The 24,687-nt window shown below is 49.7% G+C and overlaps 1 protein-coding gene across 1 annotated transcript; it reads right to left on the bottom strand.

The window, feature by feature from the left end:
* Positions 1-789: 789 nt before the first annotated feature.
* LOC135817921 (triokinase/FMN cyclase-like) lies at positions 790-24,590 on the bottom strand. Its single transcript, XM_065331224.1, has 14 exons — positions 23,473-24,590; positions 22,950-23,028; positions 21,704-21,793; positions 20,857-20,891; positions 13,999-14,068; positions 13,175-13,264; positions 11,840-11,959; positions 11,203-11,349; positions 10,386-10,514; positions 7,711-7,820; positions 7,297-7,409; positions 4,497-4,530; positions 3,861-3,974; positions 790-2,156 (listed from the first exon to the last, which is right to left on the bottom strand). The coding sequence occupies exons 1-14, from the start codon at positions 23,965-23,967 to the stop codon at positions 1,980-1,982; spliced, it is 1,803 nt and encodes a 600-aa protein (XP_065187296.1). The 5' UTR covers positions 23,968-24,590; the 3' UTR covers positions 790-1,979.
* Between the last annotated feature and the right edge of the window lie 97 nt (positions 24,591-24,687).

Below are 24,687 nucleotides of genomic sequence, written 5' to 3'. Positions count from 1 at the left end.
TGGTCGCTATGGCAACGTGAGTATACGGCGATTTGGCAAGTTTGGCTTAAAAAAACGTCAGGACAGACATCCCGTCGACTCCAGAACGCCCGGGAACGGCAGAGTCAGCGCCGGTCCCATAGCTATGCAGAAGACGTTACTTCAGTATCTCATTGAAACGTTTTTGCAATACAATGATGTAGCTAATCAAAGGAAAAAGCATTTCCATCAGTTCTAACAACATGCACGATGAGCTAGGCAACAAAGCATAGCGCAGGGCCCTGAGCTTCCAAGCTCTCTCGTTTGGTATTTGTGTGTGTGTTTATTTGTTTGTTTGTTTGTTTGTGTCACGCCTGGCGCTATCCCGTATCTGACGGCAAAAAATCATAGGGATGTTATAAATTTTTCAATTCTCCTATTTTTTCAGACATATCCTGGGATTCGAACCCGCACTATCGCCCTACATCAGGGAGTCGTAAAATACCTAGGAATACCTAGTATTTTACGACTCCCTGCCCTACATGCATTCCCCCATTCATACCCATTCTTCCAAGTAACTTAGTTGCTTCACGTTATGATCTTGCGTTTGAAAGCCCTATTTGAATATTGCGAGCAGCTGTATGTGGCCAGCTGTGTTTGATGGTACGGTACGGGAGACGGTGTCGTATTACCCTCGATCGTACCTGTCCCGTACCTATCCCTACCGTACCGTACCATCAAAGACGGCTGGCCACAATGCATATTCAAATAGGGCTTTGGTATTGGTATTGAATTATTTGAATTCGGTATCTCAACAGTACATTGTACAACTTGGGAAGATCCGAATGACATAGATACATAAACATAAAAGTGGAGTAGGTGCTACAGCGGATCATTTTATCGCAGATTGTGGGACTAAACTAATACCAGTATGCAAGTACACAAGAAATAAAAGCTGAATAAATACGACTGCATGACATTGGAGAAAAGCACCAATTAGAGCAAAACAAAGCGACACATCACTCATCGAAAACATTTTCAAAAAGGAGCTGTTTTAACCGGGTACATTGTGGCCCGTCATTAAGAAGGCAGGCAAGATGGGCGTTAAATGCAGAAGACGTATTGCAAGACTTCATTTCGAAGGGCAGAGCATTCCAAAGTAAAGCAATCCTACTAGGCAATGAGCGATACCCGCTACAGCTACTTTAAAGTAGGACCAAAGGATGTTATTTCCAGTCAAACGAGCCTGGCCAAGCAGATCACCTGTACTGCTTACTTGTTGCTGTGTTTGAATTCTTTATTCTCACGATTGCACCATCGCCCGCCAATAAGAGTTGTTGTTGTTGTTGTTGCTGTTGTTGTTTTTTTGTAATTTATTTATTTCTGGTTACCCCAGAGGCTGGGTGTTGCCGCATCACTTTGAAGTGGTATCATAATCTGAACAAGGATAAGCAGCAGCAGCACTGGGCCATGTACAGTACAGGTTCTTTTCCAGCAGCCACCACTCCACAGCTGGTATCAAAACACAAAGTCGTACCAGTGCAGATCTCTAAGTACAGAGGATCGTACTTACTATACAGTCGAACTCGCATATAGCAAAATCTTAACTATTAATTTTGGTGAACGTAATCAAGTGGTGTGCTTCACTGTCCGAAGACGGCGAAGAGTGCTCAATACCCATGTAGCCGGGCAGAGCCTTGTACACAAGAGAGAGAAAGAGAGATTGAAAGCTGTGTCACAACTCTGAGTTTCACGTATTACTACGACCGTCAGGCAACCTTGCCTGATGACCGTAGTAATACATGAAACTCAAGAGTTGTGACACAGCTTTCAATCTCTCTTGTAACTATTTGGTGATGTGGCGAACTGTTGTCCTGAATTTGTCCATGTCCCAGTTTGAACCCACAGTGTAAGTACGTAAGTGTGCTTAGGTTACAACGAACTTTGGCTATAAAGAAGTTGAAGTGACTAATTCTCTTGCACAATAGTGTCCGTTATGTCAGGTGTTGACTATATGTGGATCACGCTGCAGGGGTTTGGCTCGCCAGCTCGGTCAGCGATCCCAGTAGCGCGCTCATCCAGATAGCTACGGCCGTGGCACCGGCATCGGGTCGCGTCCAGTGCGCCGAGCTGACGTAGCTGGCACGGCCCGCGCGGGCTTTCATCGACGCCGTGGCCTCCGCGCCAGCACGGGATGCCTGAGGAGTGAGGGAGCGGCACACAGGACATATCATAACAACAAGACTAAGATTTTGTTTTCTGATCATCGCTTAGTGCGTGAAACTCTGAGTAAAAACTAGGGGTGAAACGAAGGTGTCAAAGGTTCGAAGAACCTTTGTTTTCATGTGAAACAAACCTTCGTTTTCAATTCAAACGAAGGCCAACACACGATTTCTTCAGGCACGCATGCACTGATCTGCCCTGTAGAGAGGCCGCGGGGTGCAGAAGTAGTTTTGGGCAGTTGGGGGTGCAAATTGCGCAGTGCAAAAGCTATGGGCGTGCCACTTGTGGTGACTGCCCAGCAAACATAGTAACGGTCATATACTTAGTAGGGCACATGCACAGAGTGCGCTTCAACGGTAACTGGTAAGAGAATCCTTCGACACATTCGTTCGTTTTGATGAAGAAGGTTCGTTTTGCAAATTGAGACCTTCGTTTTACCCCTAGTAAAAACACTTTTCCTCCTCTTTTTCTTGTTGTCACAAGACTAAGATCTAGTGTTTACAACTTTACAACATTAATACACCTGTACTTTAGTGCTACTGTCGTGCACATGAAAATCCGGCCGAATGCCTCCGGGCCGGTGCCCTCAGTGCGTACAGAACGCTGCATGCAGTGAGTGCACATGTTGATCGTATGTGTACTTACGGCTGCATGGCCAGCATGGCCCGGGCCGCTGGACCTCCGACCGGATTTCCATGCCCACGGCAGTAGAATGTGTTTACAGCACACGTACCATGGGTTGATCATCAATAACATATGCTATGCTTATTAAACCCGAACCAACCAGGGCTGCAGTCGGCGCCACGTATCATGGTGCTGTGCCACCCCTCAAAGCCTCTTGTTGACGTAATCTTTTCGACGACGCACGCGCTGCGAGTGTTTCGGAAAGTTTTCCCTCGTGCTCTTGGCCGGCTTTACACCACAATGTCGGTGACCAGCACGTGCTCTCACACTGCTCTGCGGCAAAATGCGCGTTCTTCTGAAAAAAGGTGACGTCAACAAAAAATTCCGCCGTGGGCGGGGGTATCTGCAGATTGTGCAGGAGAGATCCGGAGTTTATCTACTCTAGGTAGAATGCATTGCATGCTTGTACGTGTGCATGATGCATTACATACATGTACTGTAAAAGCAGAAATTTTCGGTGGGTTTTTATTTTCGGTAACTTCGGTGCCGAAATTTTTAAACGCACCGAAAATATCGTATTATAGTACTAGTACACTTACCTGGAACGCGGGTTTTACCGAAAATTTCCCTCCACCGAACCGCCGATTTTGGAGAATATCGAAAATATTACACCACCGAAAATTTCTGCTTTTACAGTACATGCAGGCACTGAAGAGTAGTAACCCACTGTGCTGGTTCTTTTTTTTAATTTTTTTTACAATGATCACAGCTCACAGGCAAAGACAACAAAAATTGCAGGTGCGTAGATCTACGTATGGCAATAGACCTACCTTATTCAACATGATGTACTCCATGTCCACAGCTATGCAGATTTAGACAGCTATGCAGATTTAGACAGCTATGCACAAACTTTTCCCGCCGCCCTTCTTCAATATCAAGCAGGCTGCGACCCTCTGGGGGGCCGGTGTGTGATTAGCGCCCGTCTTGGTCATGCTACTTGACCCTAGAGGGTGCATGATACTGGGGACCATTCGGTTACACTCCACTGTGCTTACCTGCACGGCCAGGGTTAGAGCTTCAACAGCGTCACTGCTCGACCGGGGCTGGGACTGGGTAGCGCTGTCGTCAGCCTTGTTCAGCACATCCTGTGCGCCGCAGAGGGCATCGAGCTATGGACAGGACACAACAACGCAAGTTGTTGTTGTTGTTGCTGCTGCTGTTGTTGTCGTCGGCGGCGTCGCCGTCATTGTTGTTGTTGACTATTATTATTTTTACTTCACCAGTTGCACAGGTATTGTTGCCTTCTCACCGTCCCAAAGGTCCGGTTCTCACAGAAAGATGAAGCAAGTACACGTGACAGAACATATTCGCCCCGCCTTGGTCGAGCACTCTTTCTGGTTAGCATCAATGTTTCCCTCCCTCGTGCAAAGCTCGCTGTGTGTATCACAGTTGGAGCAGTCTGACTTTGATGCTTTGAGCTGGTTTAAAAAAGAAAAAAGAAGCTTTATTGTTCATTAGACTTCACTGTGAGCGGCTCGGCCAGTAACTCTGTTGACGAGACCTAGCAAGGTCGAAACAGCTAGCTGTTCGGAGATTGAGTGCTACATCTGTATAAGTATTTTGCTACCTGCATGCCAACTTTAAATCCTACAAAATAATCCAATATGGCGGTGTTTTGCTCAAACCCTTACCATGGTGCGATCGCCACGTTTCGCTCCGCCATAGCTGCAATGCACAGAGAACATACGCGCGCACACACACGCACACATGCATGCACAGACGCACACACACACACACACACACACACACGCATGCACGCGCACACACACACACACACACACACACACATACACACATACACAGTTATGTACTCCCTCACTGACTGAAACTGATCACATAGGTCTCCCTGGGAGAGCTGAGCGAGATTCAAAAGGAATCGTGGAAAGATGACCCCTGAAACACCCAAACTCTGGGTGCGCTTGGAACTGATCCCCTTTTTTATGGGCTCACAAAACTACCGTAAGTGCATGAGGACGAGAATTAGATCAACAGATTGATGGTATCAGGGTATCCGTCCTGGAATCCAACTGCATTTACCCCTGTCCCAGGAAACACTTGCTGCTGGCGTGTGTTATTTAACAAACTAAATAGAGTGGATGCGATAAAGGATTCACTAGCACCATTGACTAGTTGATTACACAACAGTTAATCAAGAGCCTGACAGAGGTCGATGATCACCAGGTACGTGCATGTATAATATAGAAAGCACTTCATATTATTCTGGCAAAAGTGTACCCAACAACTGTACTAGCTGGCACACACACACACACACACACACACACACACACACACACACACACACACACACACACACACACACACACACACACTTGTACTTGCTCACTGCCAAAACTGGTCACATGGGTCTCCCCGGGAGAGGGGAGAGAGACTCAAAAGGAATCTTGGAAAGATGACTCAATTGGCCATTGAACCACCCAACGGCCGACACCCCCTGAAATCCCCAAACTAGGGTGGACTTGAAATAATCCCACTTATGGGCTCACCACACCTCAGTAAGTGGGTGAGGACAAGGTGCAGAAAAAGGATTGACGACATCAGGGTGTCCGTCCCGGGATCCAACTGTAGGTACCCCAGCCCCCAGTGAAGGTAATACTTGCTACTAGCAGTGGCGTGTCCAGGATTTGGCTGAGGGGGGGTTGCGGCCGGGATCAAGGCGGGATGGGGTGGGGGTAGATGACATCATGCTACTGTCCCAGGTCAGCCATTTTGAAAACCAATGTCAAGAAGCTCCTCCTGTAGCCCCTTCTTCAACAGTTATTCACCCGAACGGCCCCAGAGACTGTTCCGGAGGATCAGCGCACCACACGGGGACAAGTGTCGAACTTGCTTCAAGTTCCCTTTCTCCGTGGGCCTGCGGTACGATCGAGCATGATGTTTTGGGGAAGCATTCTCTGGAACGCTCTCCCCTCTGATTTTAGAGTGATACGTGTCCCTGGTCCCTTCCGAAAAGCTCTTTCTGCCATTGATATACTTACTTTGTCCTCGTTAAACTTTTATTATCTGCCATAAATTCCAACCTTCTCATCTATCAATCATTTGTGCATGCATGTCTATAAAATCAACCACGTGTTCCTGACTCCATGAGATTGTCTTTCAATTCTTTGACTCCATGAAATTATTGTCTTTCTATTTCTGACTCCATGAAATTGTTCTTGATATAAATTTTTCCCTTTCTTCTGTTGGTCCTTTCTGTCTTATAAGTTATTATTATTATCATTTCTTGTTTTCCCTTGCATATCATCCCTTCATCATTCTGTGAGAACCTGTCCTATGGGCAGGTGAGAAGGCATCTCTGCCTGTTCCGGCATTTGGTGAAGTAAAATAAACAACAACAACAACAACAACAACAACAACAACAACAACAAGCCGTAAATCTCACACACCACGAGCAGTATTTCTGTACACGCAGCAACAAATGTACATTGTAAACTTCAAATTTGCGAGTCCAGCAATTTCTCACCGCTCTCAAAGTATCCTTTACATAGGCTAGGCAGCGGTACTTGTCACTGTGCGCTGTTCTTTATGTTCTGGCTGCTCGCTGACAACAGGTTCTTCCACGTCTGGCGGAGTTTGACTGTCAGTCCGCTCCGAAAGTTCAACTGGATTGTCTGGAATAACAGCAACTTACTTCATCACTCCCACTGTTTCCTGTTGGAGCGGCAGCAGGAGTTGCGCCGCCACAGGAACGCTTTACAAAAATTCCAGGCTCTGCTGGCTAGAGCTTGGCCTTTTGGGATGTCCCTGAGACATCGAAGAAAAGCCTTCGAGTCAACCAAAACACGATTCGAACGAGGATGATCGCCTGAGCCCTCGGCATTCGAATCGTGTTTTGGTTGACTCGATCGAAGACTTTTCTTCGATGTTTGTACCGTTGAAGACGCCTCGAGCGCGTCCCAGCAGGGATCACACTGTACAACAGTACACAGTCAGGTCACCGTGTTTCTGTAGCCGTGCATGCTCACTGTACGTAGACTCTACTCAAGCTCTGTAGACTGTAGACTACAGTGTACTGTACTGTAGTCTGTAGTGTGTACAACACCAGCTCGAGCAGCACCGCACCGTGCAACCGCTTTTGGACAATCGTTTCAGGCCGCGCGCGCCCCGAGCCTAGTCTAGCTCGACCTGGCGCGCGCCCTGTATTATTTTTCGAAACCTGGGTCGAAATTTTTGAGGGGGGGGGCGCGCGCCCCCCGCGCCCCCCCCTAAACCCGCCACTGACTAGTGTGGGTGGCTAAATCAGAGTGGATCTGATAAAAGCTTCACTAGCACCATTGATTACACAAGAGTTAATCACCCCCCCCCCACACACACACAACCCCCCCCCCCCCACACACACACATACACACGTTTCACTACCACTGACCACCAGCCACAACAGCATTGCCGGCATCAGCGGACATCAGAACTGACCTGCTGATTACGTCAATCATGCCAGTTACACACTCGCGGCACGTCCGCACAATTCCACCAGTGCCCGACTGCTTCAGTATGTGGGCGACTCGCACCAACATCAGGGTGTAGAGCTGAGGGAGGGAGGGATAGAAAGAGAGGGATTGAAACTTGAAAGCCACTTGGAAAAATCTACACAAACCCTGGTAAAAATTACTAAAAAAAAGAAGTAAAAATACACCTCTTTTCATCTCTGTGTCAAAGCCAATGTCGTGAACATGTTAGTGCCATGCACCAGTGTACAGTCCTGCAGAGTCATGCACCAGTGTATAGTCATCAGGTGTGGGATGCACAACGCCCAGCACTAGTTGACACACAGGGTTGGATTTCATTGAGTAGTACCGTACTAAGTTAGTGTGAGAATGGTGTACTTACCGCTCCCGATGTGCCGCCCATCACCTCTTCCAGCTTTGCCGCAATCACCACCAGAGCATCATGTGGTCGCTGCACGGGGACGGCGTTGGAGTCGAGCATTTCCAGCAGGGCTGTAGAAACATCAGCAGGCATACACAAATATACATGTAACACACAGACCTTTGGACCTTTGGATGCCCATTGCTCCGTGCAATGATAGCATCAGGAGTTGCAGTATTTCCTGTGGCGAGTTACATCGTTGGGCCGGCGGAAGTCCCTGCCACAGCCGCAAATGAACACTCTAGGCTTTGGAACAGACGGCCGGGGATGATTGCACATGAGGCGCCAGTCTCGTCTGTCCTGCGCCAAGTCGCACCAGTCACCTGTCACGCACCGAGCACTCAGATCAGCAGCGGCAATGTCCCTCCAACGTTTCTTAGCAGCAGATGGCACCTTACGGCAAATCCGAGCATCTCCTGTGCTCTCAACTAGTGACTGCCCATTCCAGCTCGCGACAAGAAGCCTTTGTCGTCCCAACTTTCTCTTCGCCTTCATCTTCAATTTCGAAAATTCAAATTTCAACACACACACACACACACAATATGTTCACACGCCGTCGCCAGGGACCACTGGACAGTACCATAACAGACATAGACTACTGTGAACTGCCTAATATTCGCGACGGATTAAAGTTCGCTATTTTCGCGAGAAGAGCGTAACGCGAATATTACCCAGCGTGAAATCAAGCTCCAACAGTGGGTGTATGTAGGTGGCTTCGGTGCTTCGTGACCTTTTGCCATCGCAACTTGCTGGTTATAAGAAAACGCGAATATTGGGCGGTTTACAATAACATTGTGCTGGTTTTAAACAGTAGCAATGAAAAGTATGAATGCCGCAGACATCACCACGCAACATGACAATTTGTTCAAGGTTTGGTTTTGTGTGTTTCCAAAATCGATTTTCACGTTCCGATCATCAGTGGAAATACGGAACTAAAGAGATCAAGGGAAAAACAAAGGTTAAAAATCCAAAGAAGTGTGACACATGACGGGTAACTTGTGGTAAGTTTTACAAAAAGTGAGAACTAAAATACAGAGTAAGTGTGACAAACGGGCATGAACAGTGCAGAAACAACTCATGAACACGGGGTGCAAACTCACGAAAATAACCTAAGTGCTAAAACATGTTCTTTTTGCTTACACAAATCGGGCTTATGCGTACGAATACAAACAGCTTCAAGGACCTTCAACTGCTGGACATAACGGGCACGACACAGTACAGAGAAGTGGGAATCATCATACACACTCAAACAATCGGGACGAGATAACAAATGCAAATACACAGCTGACTTCTTACGAATTTCACCCTCATCAGCTCCATCACCTTCCCTGCCACCTGACTCCTCCTCGTCCGTTTTATCACCATCACCACCAGCCGTCTCACCGTCATCCGCCTCGTCTTCATCCGCCGCCTCGTCATCACCCGCCTCGTCGTCATCTGTATCCTCGCCGTCATCCGCCTCGTCGTCATCTGTATTCTCGTCATCCGCCGCATCATCACCCAACTCATATTCACCACCAGTCAGTCGTCTGATACCATCCATGTTCTCCTTCCTACGTCTGTCCCGTGTCACTGTCTTTACCTCATCTACGTCCCGAGATTGTGTTCCGTTTTGCCCCCGGCTTCCGGTCTCCTTCGATGCTCCGCGTGGGCCTTGGCCATTCCTAGCATATATTTCGGTTGAATAATTGGCGGTCGACCTCCGTGGTCTCTGGACCCACGGATCAAGCGCCGGAGGGTGCTGCGGTGTCCGCACAGCCGGATACTGTGTCAAAGAAATGGGCTCAATGTCTGTGATTGGCGGTACTGTTGTTGTTGCCGACTCCTCCCAAACCCCAGCCACCAACGGCACTGGTGGTGGCTCCGGTGGCGGCAAGGGCAACGGTGGAGAAGGCACATTCGGTTGGCTTAGTGATCCACCACTCTTCCTCTGCACCGTGTGTTCGACTTGCTCTGGTTGTGTCGGTGGTAGAGGGAGCGGGTTCTTGCGTGGTCTTCCCCGCTTCGGGCGCTTCGCTTTTGCTGCGTCCGGCAGCATGTGAAGTGGTACATGCTGCTTGATACGTGCGCTCAGGTGTTGAAGGGTCCTACCAACGTACCGGCTATCACAATTCCGGCACTCAAATTGGTAGACCAAGTGGCTCAATAGGTGGGATGGTAGCCCTTGATCTCTTTAGTTCCGTATTTCCACTGATGATCGGAACGTGAAAATCGATTTTGGAAACACACAAAACCAAACCTTGAACAAATTGTCATGTTGCGTGGTGATGTCTGCGGCATTCATACTTTTCATTGCTATTATTAAACTTTTATCTCCACGTAGATTATCTGGTTTTAAACAGTTTCCCTTTCCTGCGGGACAAAACAGTTCACTTCTCAGAAGAGAACAATTCCAATATCGGTTGCGTTGAGTGTGCATCAGTTTCTGTCTCCTGTGCTGCAATACAAGAATTTACTGCCTGTGTGAAAGACAATCCAAGAGACTTTTACACACACCTAGGCACACCATTACCCTCAAATATCAACATGCCAATCATGATACCCATAATTCAGGGGTGGACGGGAGGTTTCCCCACTCCATACAAAGCGCATGCGATGATGATCTAATTCGCCGACAGCCTCCACATCTGTCTTACCCAGAGCGCCTTGCTTGAACGTAGAGCCACAGTCTCCATCACCGGCCGCGCTGTCCAGGTCATTGAGTTCCTCCTCGGCGTCGAGCAGTTTCTCACACACCGAACGCATGCACTGCGTAAAGTACAGGTCTGCGCCAAGAAAGAGAGAACAGCACAAGCACTAGAGGATTGGAATTTCACAAATTTTCGGTGTACTTTTATTTTCGGTACTGTCAGTGCATCTGTTTCATACCTAAAATGTCAATAAACCGAACAAACACTAACACACGTAATCCAATAGGGAACTGCTTCTCTGTACCTAAAATTTCTGTTTACCTATTAACCTGGCCTTTGCCCTCATACCGAAAATATTGAGCACCTAAAATTTCAGACACTAGAGTATTGATTTGATAGCTGAGGGTAGACATGCCCGCATCCACGCATGGATACGCACATACAAGCGCACACACACACACACACACACACACACACACACACACACACATACGCATACACGGTGAGCGTGTTCGTTTGTGTGTGTGTGTGTGTGTGTGTGTGTGTGTGTGTGTGTGTGTGTGTGTGTGTGTGTGTGTGTGTGTGTGTGTGTGTGTGTGTGTGTGCGTGTGTGCGTGCGTGTGTACATGGTGTGTATGTCAATCAAGGACAACTCCCTCACTGCAGACCCTAAGTTCCCGGTACCAAACACACTTTCAAAAATGCATCTGAGGTGAATACATGCCAAACACAATGCATACGAACAAATGGACTCAAAAACCGATCAGACATGGATTCACAGCAAATCAAGGTTTGAAGAAGAGGACAGGTCCAAGTACAATACCTGTCTTCTTGCCGTCTTCATCATATTCTCCATGATCAGACGTGGTAGATGCCTGCACAGTGCAGTGCAGTTTCACAACAACCGGGGGTTGCACAACGCGCTTTTGGAATGCTGTGGATGGCCAGCATGCAACTCGAACTTCGAAGCCTATAACAACAACAACACAGAGAGTGTGACCGAGACACATGGCTCCGGGATTGAAAATGAAAGTCTTTCTACTAGTTTAGAGCAAAGAACTATGGAAGATGTAGTCAAAATGATGGCCTGCGAAAGCCACGCCAACAGCAATCTCCAGCCTGTGACCTGAACATCAGAGTGTGCGGCTCTCCAGGAATAGTGCATGCAGAGAGCATGTCGCCTCATTGGAGAACTGCAGGCGATAAGCATTATTTATATTTAGACAAATTTAGAGACCCATTAATGTAGATGCGCTTAGACCTGCTCGTTGCCAAACGTGAAATAGCTCGTCCCGCTCTCGGAAACAGCGTTTACGGGGCCCGGTGGCTGTATCATTCAGACTCAGTAGCTACAATGCAGAGTGTGCGCCACACAGCGACGGTCACATGTCCCACCTCACAATTCCCACAATCCAAGTGCAAGCCAAGGAGCAGGACCAAGAGGAGGCACGTCTTCTCACCTAGTCCGTCCGACAGTGTGTCGTCCAGCCGCAGCAGGCTAAGCGACACACCGGCCATGTTGATGGACGTCATCAGGGCACCGCACGCCACTCTGTCGACATGCAGCTTTCGAACGCCCTCTGCGGAGCAGAGACATTTGAAATTTAAAATCAAATCATATAATTACAAGTATTCGCATCACTAGTTCACAACACAGTAGAATAACTAGCACAGTAAAAGAAGTGTACCATGTCAGGGGCGTAGGAGTGTTTTTGGAAGTGGTACGACCGAAGGTCGGCGCGGCCGAAGGCCCTGTTGGAGGGGGGTCCGGGGGACCTCCCCCGGGAAAATTTTGTAAAAAAGACACGAAATCCTGCGTTCTGGGAACTTCTGGCACACTTACTGTGCAGTCAATTGATCAAGTCGAGTACATGTATACAGTACTCAGTACGACTGCAGATGCACAACAGATCTACGAGTACGAGTCTAGAAAAAGGTCATAATGTGCGCATGCATCTGGATGGATCCTGATTTTTTTATTACGGTTTTGCACGTTCCGGACGGACCACACTTTTCGAAAAGTGGTACGGCCATGGTCGTACCAGTCGTAGCGGGTGCTACGCCCCTGCATGTACAGGACTAGAACTCGGATACTGTGGGAAATGGCCTGCACTACAGGCAAGAGTTTCAGACTCTACACTTGCTTACCAAGAAGTGGACAATGCAACCGGTGCCTAGTGCCTAGTTCACGAAGAAGCCCAGTCATCCTTAATGATATATGATCTGAAGAGTGAGTAGGCATTGGGTGCTACGGAACCCTAGCACTATAGGCACCTTTGTCGAGAATTGGTTCAGGGTGCTAGTCTTTTCATTCGGCTGGATTTCATCGAGCACGACTGAACGAAAATCAAGCGTTGGACAAACTCAGCAAATTGTAACACAGCAAGCTTCCTCTACAGACACAATAGTTCAAAAATGATGACCAACACGCTCAAAACTATGCGCGAGCACCAAAGGTCTACATACAACACAGGGCAAGGTTTCCTGGGACGTGGCGTGTGTAAGTATCATGATGTTCATACTTCAAAGTAGGTGTGCCAGAGCATGGACACTATTGCTATAGAAACAACTATGGATAGCAGAAACACTGAACAGTTCCCAGGTAGTATATAGCTAGCCCCCCCCCCGCCACATTGGTAAAACACATGTCATAGATGTATGAGATTGCAGACTGCTACTATGTACTCCTCCCTGTACATGCTATATACAGAGTCAGACACTTGCCATGGAATGAAGCGTGTGCAGGGAGTGGGTCAGGTACACAAAGCACCTTAGGAGGTACCGCTTGGCCCTACCTAGATGATCTATGGCTGCCTTGCTGACAACACCCAACTCCAGGTTGGACAAGCCGCCTAGGTTGTTGACAATGAGTGCCACGTGATCACCTGCAAGCACACAAGTACACATATAAAAGAGGTTTGGAAAACACACAGAGCATGTGCACAGAGGTTGACAAACAAGCACCCTCATCCACACACCCTCATCCACACAATGACAAGCACCCTCACACCTGCCAGGAGCGTCACACACGGTACGACCAGTACGACCATCGCTGTACTTTTCGTCCAGGATGGTCTGCCCAGCTGGCCAGATCGCCCCCTCCCCCGGGACTCACCCCAGACCTAGGGTCATACCACCCCCCCCCCCCCTCCCCACTGCCCTGTGACACCCCTGCCTGTACTCGGACAGTACAGTACACGGGAGTGACCAACAACAGGGTGCTGGCCGAAGAGTACCTCCAAAATCATGGCGCACCTGATGCAAAATTTCCCGAATCCAACATAATTAATGCTGCATACGTTCAATGCTTTAGGCACAGTACCACACCGGGTTCATGACCATTTTTCCGCGACTATGGTCCATGCAAAATGGTGACCTCAAATGGCAAAAACCAAAAATTTAGGTGGAGTTGATGCGAACTGGATTTTTCTTGGTATTCTTACTCCTCTGCTGTTTTGTGCTTTTTCTTTGAAATGCGGTTTGCATGAAATTGTATTGGATAATTATGCATTTCCCAAACAAGGCTCAAATTTCAACTCCCTGAACTAATGAATAGTTTCAAACTGGGTTTCTTTTGCACGTAAAAGAGGCTTACGTCAAGAAATTGCCCGACCATTACCTGCAGCAAACATGTTCTGCTTGAACAACCGCTCGGCCATCATTGCCACCGTCTCGTCGGCGGAAACCACCTGCAGCAGGCAAAAGACAGTGGGAAGCACAAACGCTTTCACTCAAATACCTCATGTCAAGCTGTCCAACACATGGTCACCCTCGTGGCGCAATGGATTAGCGCATTGGACTTCTAATCGGGCTAGCTGCTTGTACTATAACCGTGTCACTAGGACTACTGCAGACCCACAACCGAACTCATAGTTACGTTTCACACTGATTATAATTCCATGAGGTTATTGTTGGGACTAAGAAAAAGAACTAACTAAAAACAATGTTGGGAGAGCAAGAACCATGTCGCACCATACCGGACGCATGCGCATGGTGCATCGAACCGGAACTAAAGACTAAAGTACAGAGCACGCGAAGGTGCAGTACATGTATGCGCTTGCAAGCAGCAGTGTCAGGAATGCAGTGAATCGCACACACCGCACGGCAGCCACCGTTAGCACGTCATGCAGTCTATACAACGCAGTGGCTCATGATCATGAAGAGAAAGCGGACACCAACCGCACGAAGCCTATAGATTAGAAGATAAGAAGCACACCGCACATGCAGTGGAACAAGGAGTCACGCACGACTCATCCCTGAACGACAACGCCATGCAAGTACTCATGTACACAGGAAAGAACACAAACAGTGCACACAGCAACGAACAGAAGCAGCTAGTACACGTACTTGTACTAGGAGACATTCACACAACACCATGAATACTAGCTAGTGTCAGTCAGGATGGTGGAGGGGGTCACCATTACACTTCATCCCTCCGCCTGGTGACATTTCCTGCCAAGCCGCATCAATCCTGGAAGCGAGCTGGTCGCTGGATGCCTTGTCGGTTTCGAAGATCCATGCGGACATGCTGGCCATCGGCAGCAGGCTCCTGCGGATCAGGGAGCCATCCAAGCCAGCCATCTGCTTTGAAGCTGTCACCCTCCTGGCCGTCATCTCCATCAGGGAAGTTTTCCGTTGGCAATTCCAGACCTGGCCGTGGAGCATCCGGCTTGATGAGTTCCACGTTCACCACCTTCTCTCGAGGGGATCTACCATCAGACCTCCGCCAGATCACGACAGTTGATGGAGAAATGACTTTCTTCACAGTCCAGCCGGATTCAAAAGGCGGCAATCGCTTCTGACGACGACTAGGCATCCGCAGCATGACTGCATCTCCAGCCTGGTAAGCGCAGGGCAGCACCTCGTCACGGCAGTCGCCTTCCGACATGGCGTCTTCCAGAAGGTCTCGGATCCTAGCAGATCGTGCTGCGTGTTCTGCTTGCCACGTGTCAAAGTCGTACCTAGAGCGTCCATCGTCAATCAACACAGGTGGGTCCCACCCAACCATGGCCATCATTGGGGACATGCCAGTCACTGAATGCGGTCGAGAGCGGTAGAAGTGGACCAGCATCTGAAGATCGTCCATCCAGTCCGATGATTCGTCGAGGACCTTCCTGATGAGAGTCAGCAATGTCCGATTGTACCTCTCGGCGGCTCCCTGGGATTGCGGATGGCGAACGGCACCTGTCTTCACCCTCACGCCGAACACTTGAAAGACAGACTGGACAATGGCATTGCTGAACTCAGTCCCATTGTCCACACGGATGACGTCTGGTGGTCCCCACCTACAGCACAAGCTCACGAAGGCCGAGGCAACACTGGGCCCGTCGTGCCGTTTCATTGGCACTATTTCCACCCACTTTGTCAGCACATCCACGCACACGAGCACGCAGTGGTGTGTCCCGCCACGGTTCAGCCCAAGCTCCAGGGTGTCCATTTGCACTGTTCCCCATGGTCGACCTGGGATCTCTGCTCTGGCGCTGGGGGCTGCTGGGCCTTTTGCTGGACTAGCGGCTTGGCAGTTCTGGCACCCCTTGACGTGGTCTTGGCAGGCAGACGCCATCTCAGGAAAGTAACAGTGCTTGCGGAGCAACTCATACATTGGCTGCCAGGAAGCATGACCAGTGTTGACATGAGCAGCAGTCACGACATCAGGCACTAACAACTCGGGAACGACTGGCACATTGACTTCCCCTTCCACAGGCAGCTTCAGGCTCCTGACTAGGCAGCCTTCCTCCACATGAAGCTGACCGGCGCAACTGCGGAAGCGCCGACTTGCTACTGGCTGGCCAACTTGAATCTGCTGAATCACTCCTTGGATGACCTCGTCCGATGCCTGGGCTTTGCCCAACTCATCGCTAGAGAAAGGGCTAACAGCCACAGCCCTCGGCAGACTGGCCACAACATCAGAGCTCTTCTTCGGCCAGTTGAACGGCACGCGCGTCAGCTTGTCTGCAAGGTTTTCAGTCGTTGGCACCCACTCCACAGTCACCTGTATCTCCGTCATGCTAAGAAGATCATTGACTATCTGCAGCCGACGCTGCACCAGAACCTCATGCAGACCACCAACCCGGACGCGACGTGACCCACCAACAACCGGAGCCAGCCATCCCGCAGTAGTCTTCGAGTCAGTCTTCAGAACCACATGCGTCGCGTTCCACCTCGTGGCTAGCGTGAGGGCCTTAATGGCAGAGTCAAGCTCAGCAACATTTACATGGAGCTTGTCCCCTGCAGGCCGAAGCCATGACGCATCTTCCACAACGGTCCCGTCGAGCTCAAGAACGACACCAATAGCTAGGCCAGATGCATCGCACCACGCAGTCCAGGTGGAGTCAGCCTGCGCGTGCACGTCCCACTGACCATGCACCGGATCGTCGGAGGAGAGCCTCGCGAACAGCTCTTGGCAGCATTCAACAAGGGTTTCCGGCAGTGGATCGTCCCATCCATTGCCACCTGCAGCAGTCGCCAGCCGCTTCAGGTAACTGCAAGCAGGCCTGAGCCACGAACAGACCGGGTAGTGGCCAATAAGGCGTCCACACCACGAGAAGACCTTGCGTCTTGTCATCTTTGGTGGTGGCTCTAGATCGATCTCTCTCCTGGACCAGCCCATGGCGCCATCGGCATTAGCCTTCAGTTGCATACCAAGAACACGGGACTCCTCCATGGGTTCGGCAGGCTTCGTTGGGAGTCCGTAGGCTGCAAGCTCGTCGGCAACACACTGAGTCACTTCTGCTGGAGCTCGGATATCATCAACATAGTTGTCGACTTCTGGGCGATGGCGAGTGATCCACTGGATGACGAGGTGCATAAACTTCGGCGCAATCGCCAACCCGAAGCCCATTCTGGTCATCACGTACACCTTGTTGTTCCAGAGAACGGCCTGGTAGCGCACTAGCTCAGCACTGACATGCACCTGGAGATATGCTTTCTTCACGTCTAGCATCTCCCACTGACCATCACTGCTGCGTCTCCACTGCCTGATCTTCTCGGCGCACACGGGGGCTTCATAGCCAGGCTCAGACTCAATGAGCTCATTAAGCTTACGATAATCCAGGCATGGTCTGATCGGGGTGGATGCTTTATGCTCTTGGGTGCGAGCAATCAACGGAAGCACACCAGCCACTGCTCCATGTGTGGCTTCATCGTGCGGCACAAGCCAACCATTAGCGATCCAAGCGTCGACTTCCTTGCAGAACAACTTCTCCTGCTCTGGGCTCAGTTTCTCCCTGGAGTACTGGCCGATGCCAGAGCCCACTGGAACCTCAGGGGCTGCACCACTTTTCCACTTCCAGCGGAGAATCCAACGCTTGGTTTCATGACACCATTGGACCTCTCCATCACGTGCCGACAACGTGACACCTTGTCCATGACGGCTCACTTGCACGTGGCGGGAAGGGTGACCGTCCTGAGGAAGTGCAGCAGACACAGGACTTGACACTGGCCCAAACCTCACACTCTCCAGCCGGCCATCATTGGCATACTCAAGATGTAGGCCACCACAGCTGCTCGCTACATCACAACCGATCAACAAATCGGCGTGTACGACACTCAGATCGTTGACGACTAACAGCTCCACACTGGCTTCTGGCATCTGCACTGGGATAGGGCCATCCAATCGTCCAATGTTGACGGCCACTTTCCCAAGAACAGCAATAGACTGGCCATCCAGCGCCACGAGTCTGCTTTCACACTCTGACCACGCAAGGCCACAGGACAGGGCTTGGTCCTTAGTCAGCAGTGATCGGACAGCACCAGTGTCAATGACTGCTGTCATACGTGACACATCGTCCTTGTTGCCCGTTGTCCACATGTCTACCTTGATCCTAGGCAGCTGCCCTGGCGAAGGCACAGACACAGAGGCCAAGGCTGGACTAGGCTCCTCTCCAGCTGCTGCTGCAGCACTCCCGCCTTGCCGGCTCGCCAGCCAAGCTTTCCGGTCCGGACAGTCTGGCTTCCTGTGACCAGGCCTGTCACAGAAGTAGCACGTACTGCCACGGCCTCCACCATCCTTGGAGCTGGACCCACTCTGCTGCCCCTGCTTCCTCCTTGGGCAATCTCGCTTCATGTGGCCGACCTCATTGCAGAGGTAGCACAAGAAAGACTTCCTGCTGGTCTTGTCGCCACGTGCTCCACCAGCCAAACTACCAGTTCCAGCACCTGTACCTACTGCAGCTGTCACAGAATCGCCATCACTAAGCTGAACAGCACGGACTAATTCTAAGCAGGCGCTCACAGTCTGGTCCTTTCCCACAAGTGACAACCTAACCTGCTTTGCCCACGCATGTGGAAGCCCGTCAAGAAACTGCTCAACAACGGAGTGATTTTTGTCATCCCCAGGCGACGCATCGCCGGCCAAACTGGCGAGGCGCTGCAAATCGGCAACATAGGCATCTGGTGACTCCTCTTGTCTCATGCGTCGGGCCTTGAACCGCCGGTAGGCTTCCGACTTCGTCATACAAAACGCCTCTTCCATTTTCTTCTGGACGGCGTCAGGCTTCTTCTTGTCATCCGACTTCATTCGGCTGAACACCAGGAACGCATCCTGCTCCAGAAACAAGGGTAACTGGGCCATTTTCTTCTCGTCCGAGTCCCACTTGTTGATTGTCGCCAGCACGTCAAATTTCGCCCAGAACGTCTGGAAATCATCGACCTTTCCCCGGTAGGGTCGCAGGTATCCTTCAGCTTTCGACATCGTACTTAGATCGGAAAATTCAGTTTCCCCACGAGTCCACACGCGACAGTACAATCAACCACGACGCCAACCAGCAACCCAGCTGGTATCCCTGACGTCCTCCCGGGTTTCGGCACCACAAGCTGTACTATAACCGTGTCACTAGGACTACTGCAGACCCACAACCGAACTCATAGTTACGTTTCACACTGATTATAATTCCATGAGGTTATTGTTGGGACTAAGAAAAAGAACTAACTAAAAACAATGTTGGGAGAGCAAGAACCATGTCGCACCATACCGGACGCATGCGCATGGTGCATCGAACCGGAACTAAAGACTAAAGTACAGAGCACGCGAAGGTGCAGTACATGTATGCGCTTGCAAGCAGCAGTGTCAGGAATGCAGTGAATCGCACACACCGCACGGCAGCCACCGTTAGCACGTCATGCAGTCTATACAACGCAGTGGCTCATGATCATGAAGAGAAAGCGGACACCAACCGCACGAAGCCTATAGATTAGAAGATAAGAAGCACACCGCACATGCAGTGGAACAAGGAGTCACGCACGACTCATCCCTGAACGACAACGCCATGCAAGTACTCATGTACACAGGAAAGAACACAAACAGTGCACACAGCAACGAACAGAAGCAGCTAGTACACGTACTTGTACTAGGAGACATTCACACAACACCATGAATACTAGCTAGTGTCAGTCAGGATGGTGGAGGGGGTCACCATTACACTTCATGCTTGACGGCATTCAAAGGTTGTGGGTTCGAATCCCACCGGGGGTACCAACTTTTTTTTTCTCCTTTTTTGGCACAATTACCTTTTGGGCAGCAAGCACCATTCTCTACTGAAAATCAAACATCGTTTTCAAAAAGAAACCTTACTTTTGATCTACAGGTTTGGGTCGAAACTACTTATTTCGGTAAATGTTCAGAAGTTGAGGGAATGGAAAAGGGAAAAGTCTGAAGAAAAAATTGACTGTCACCACCAGGAATTAAACCAGGGACCTTCGCTTGAGGCCAGCGATACTCTAACCACTGAGTTATGGTGTAGCCGTCATCCCAGGTAGATGTGCTCGTTTTTCTATCCCAAACGGTAGATGCTTCTTTCCTCTACATGCTCTACCAGGTTTGAGGCTGGTAGAAGTCGGGAGAAGTTGGTAGAGGTACGGTATTTCAGGGGCGTAGCAGCCACTCCGGCCGGTCCGGCTTTGGCCGGACCACTTTATCGCCTGACCATGACCACCATAGTAAAACAATGCAAAAAGTGCCCAGAATGCAGGATTCTGCACCCTAATTTCAAAAAAAATACGGGGGAGATCCCCCCGAACCCCCCCCCCCCCCCCCCAGCCGGACCACCGCCAACGGCGGTGCTACGCGCCTGTATTTCTGTACCTAAAATAAATTCACCGTCCAATGGCAAAAGCCAATGCAAAGGAGGGGGTGTTAGCCAGTCATGGCAAGAGAAAGAAAACAAGAAGACTACTTGTGTGGCAATAGTATAGCTCGTATCCGCAATAATATCGTACATCGTACTGTAAAATAGACATTCTACCGAAATGGGTAGATCTGCATTTGTAAGCTACCATCCACCGTCTCTTCTTTTTCTAACATCCGCTCTACTCGACTCTACCAAGTACACAAAAACGAACGCAGCCTTACATACATGTGCATCAAATTTCTGTGTTGCATAATCCCGTCGGTGAAAAAATTACAGTTCATGTTAGTCTCAATCTCTACCGTCGGCAAGTATTCAGCAACTACGAGTCGTACATGTACTTTACCACTGACCTTGGTACGTTGTAAGCCAGCCTCCCCGTGGATCCCTGTCACCAGCAAGAACGCACACAAGACACGGACACAATCAAATCTGTTTTTTTTGTCTTCTTCTTAAAGAGAATTTTAAAAAAAGAGCTACGGTGGCGACGCAACAGTAGAATCAAGAAAAAATGCCACGAAACCTACAAACATGTACTACGCTGCATACACTGTAATCCCGGTGGCCCGACAGGACGGGTCGGCCTCGCATGCCAAGTCACTATTTCCGTGTTAAGCGTGACCTGCACGTACGCGACTTCAGGGTTCTACCAGGCTCCGTTTTCTTCCAAATTCCAAGTTTTCACTAGCGGCACATGGCGGGGTGTATATGGTATCAAAATGCGTTTTCGTCTGTTTGGTTGGCGTGGCTTAAATTCGAATGCAGAGGTCTAACAGTACTTGTACATGTATAGTCTTAAAACAATAAAACAAAAAAACCCACACAGATTAGAGAGGAGAATACCGTATATTCTCTATTATAAGCACAGGTCTCCATTACTAGCACAGTCTCTAATACTAGCACATTGTGAGCACCTTTCGAAACATTATAAGCACGGTCTCTATTATTAGCACGGTCTTGGTGGAAATCAATGCTGCATGCATGATATCTAGGATGTATTTCTTCTTGCTCTGTATGGATTGTAGTGGTTGAAAAAATATAAGCGCAGTCTCCAATATAAGCGCGGTCTCCAATATAAGCACGGGGTAGAGGGGTGTTGAAAAAATATAAGCACGGCGCTTATAATAGAGAATATACGGTAGCTCCACCCCATTGCCATAGGCTTGGTGTACAGATACTCCAGCAGATTAGTTGCCTTACCAAGGCCAAGCTCCATGATGCCGTCCGGCAGCTGAAAAGACGCTCCACGGCCGGGAACGTGACACGGAGAGAGACTCACGCCAATAGTAGCTGCACACGGACGCACACACGTGCCCACACATGCGCGCGCGAACACAAACACACGCACACACAATAGGAAGCAAGCAGATTAAGCCGCACTTCATAACGTTCACATAGGAGGTCTTGGATTATTTGACCATCATCATGGCTGACTTTCGACTGGGATACTGTGCTAGTCTCTGTGCGCCATTCGGAAAGCCGTACAATTCTCCCCTTGCAGGGATGATAAGGGCAAATGTAGCAGTTATTACCATGAGGTGACCAGCAAGGTTGGACACGAAAATAACTAAGCCCAGCATGTCGCTATATATGCTATAGCGCTACACCACCAGACTAACAACAAATGCCAGGCTCTGGACAATCAAATTTCAAAGTGTCCCCTAGCACTTTGTTAATGCCTACTCTTCATGTGGATACAGGCAGAAGAAGAAACTAGCCAGTACAAAAACCTTCAAGCAACCTACAGGTGGTATGAGTAGCAATAGGGAGATTAGTGAGAACAAACCGTTAGAAAACAGAGTCAAGTGATGATTCTCACGCACGTAGAAACATTACAGTTATGCACAACATTTGTGATGTAATTTAATGATGTAATTTAATGATGTACGCGTGAGGAGGTGTGATCAGCGTAACATGCATTGTGCTAACAATAACGTTAGATGACAAATGAACCCAACTAACAATGTGTGGATGTCCTAACTAACAGCCTGGGTGTGAACGCGTTCTGCCTCTGCTTGCACAGGTTTGGTTAGTCTCGCGTGCGTATAGACAGCCTCCATCAGCACACAACCGTAGGATTTGGTATGTTTGTACTTGTATGTGCGTGAGAATCATCACATTCCTTTTTCTGTGTTTGTTCTCGATGGTCTACCTATATCACCTATACATTGTTTAAAGAGGATTGTACTGGCTAGTTTCTTCTTCTGCCTGTATCCACCTGAAGAGAAGGCAACGCAAGTGCTCGGAGAAGCTTTGAACTGTTGACTTTAGGCCTGAGGCTTGTTATATTCTTTAGTTTGATTGCAATTTTGTGTTCATGGAAATACCTATACTGCTGCAGCTCTTTGTTTAGAGGAATTATGGTGCTCTCCATGATTGTCCAGTGCCCTATGTCTAGCAATGGTAGCGATACTAGTGTTACACTGCATGTACTTCAATCCCTAACCAGTGCATTGGGTGATGCGCTGAGCCGTGGCGTAGACCTCATCCAGGGACTTCCCCTGCTCCGCCATCGCTCCACAGATCTGCTCGGCAACAGGACAGGGCAGGATAGAAGGCAGCAGACATGTTGTGCACACTTGTACAGCCTGCGACACTGCAGCAAAATGCAGGCTCTGTGTCAGCAGCAGAGCCACGGTCATTCATGCAGCTATGGCACATGTCTGCAAGACTGGCCGCAGGGCACAGGATTTCGAATACTAGTACACTCATACCTCGAAGTTACGGGCACTTCAGTCTACCGGGCACACTTTGGGTGAATTTCAGTGGAAATATTACTACTCTTTTGTCACTTTTTTTGCGGAAGTAGTGACGCCATATGCCATAGCTATGGCCTTTGCCCATCAAAATGTATGTGATTCGGAGTTACGGACATTTCAAAATTACGGGCAGTGCCCGGCCCCGGACCGCCCGGATAAACAAGGTATGAGTGTATACAGTATTAGCAGTACAGTCATGTACTAATATACCTTGTGAATGAACAGGGCACCGGCCAGGCCGCGGCGACCGGCCGTATTCTCGTCGGTGTCGAAGGCCATATCGTCGGCCATCACCACCAGCCTGACGTCATGGCCCATGCCCTTGGCTCTCTCCACGGCCAGGCCGAAGTGCAGCCGGTCGCCGGTGTAGTTCTTGATGATGACCAGCACTCCGCCGCGGCCCGCCACGGCCAGTATGGCGGCCAGGATGGCGCTGCTCGGCGGCGAGGCAAACACGCTGCCGGCCACCGCCGCCGTCAACATGCCGCGTCCGACCAAGCCGCCGTGACTCGGCTCGTGGCCGCTGCCGCCGCCGCTGACCAGCGTCACGCGGCCGCGCGACACAACGTCGCTCACGTCCGACCTGACGACGACGCGCCGATGCCCGTCCACCAGGGCCAGGCTCGGCTGGGCGGCGACCAGGCCCGACAGGCTGTCGTCCACCGCTCCGTCGACGGAATTCAGCAACTGTGACGCGGTGGCCATCTTGTCAACACTACGATATGCAAGTACTAGCACTACGGGAATTGTGATAATGCGATAAAAAAGACAAGTGACACACTATTATGCTTGCAATGGTGGTGGTGGTGCCTGATACCTGATACTGGTGGGTGGGTGACGAATGTTTGTTAGAAGTTAAATCTAAACTGAGCATGAGGTGAGTTCTAGCCGACCCCACGTGCTACAGACACGGTTTGAAGACGTCACTGAAACATCTTGACTTGGTGCAGTGCCACTAATATAGCTGAAGATGTGAATTACTTGCCCATCAATACAATGTAGTCGTTTTGTAAATTGTTTCTGAAGTAAAATTATTTACTGACATCAGGGTCACTGATTCGACAGGTGCAGGATCTTGAAGAACCACGAGTCGTTTACTGCCGCACTCCTGAGCCCGACGACTCTCTCCGAACCAAGGCTTCTATTCCCGATCCCTCCTTTCAGCAGAAAATAAAAATAATTCATTCAAATGCGAGGCGTCTACTTCATTCGACATTCAACTGCACGCATAGTACCACTGTAGTACAGTACGTGTGTGGATGATCCCGATTCTCGAAAGATTCAAAGCAGGGAGTCGTAGATTCTACGACTCCCTGATTCAAAGACTGCGGCTGAAAGAGTCAAGACGCCAAAATCATGTCGGTATGACAACTCAGTGAGTTGAGGTCGATCGAGGTGACCGCTGACCGGTACACGCGGTGCAAG

The sequence above is a fragment of the Sycon ciliatum genome, chromosome 5 (assembly GCF_964019385.1).
Source record: "Sycon ciliatum chromosome 5, ocSycCili1.1, whole genome shotgun sequence".
NCBI lineage: Eukaryota > Metazoa > Porifera > Calcarea > Leucosolenida > Sycettidae > Sycon > Sycon ciliatum.
The sequence above is the reverse complement of the archived record's forward strand: the minus strand, read 5'-3'. Positions and strand labels throughout refer to the sequence as shown.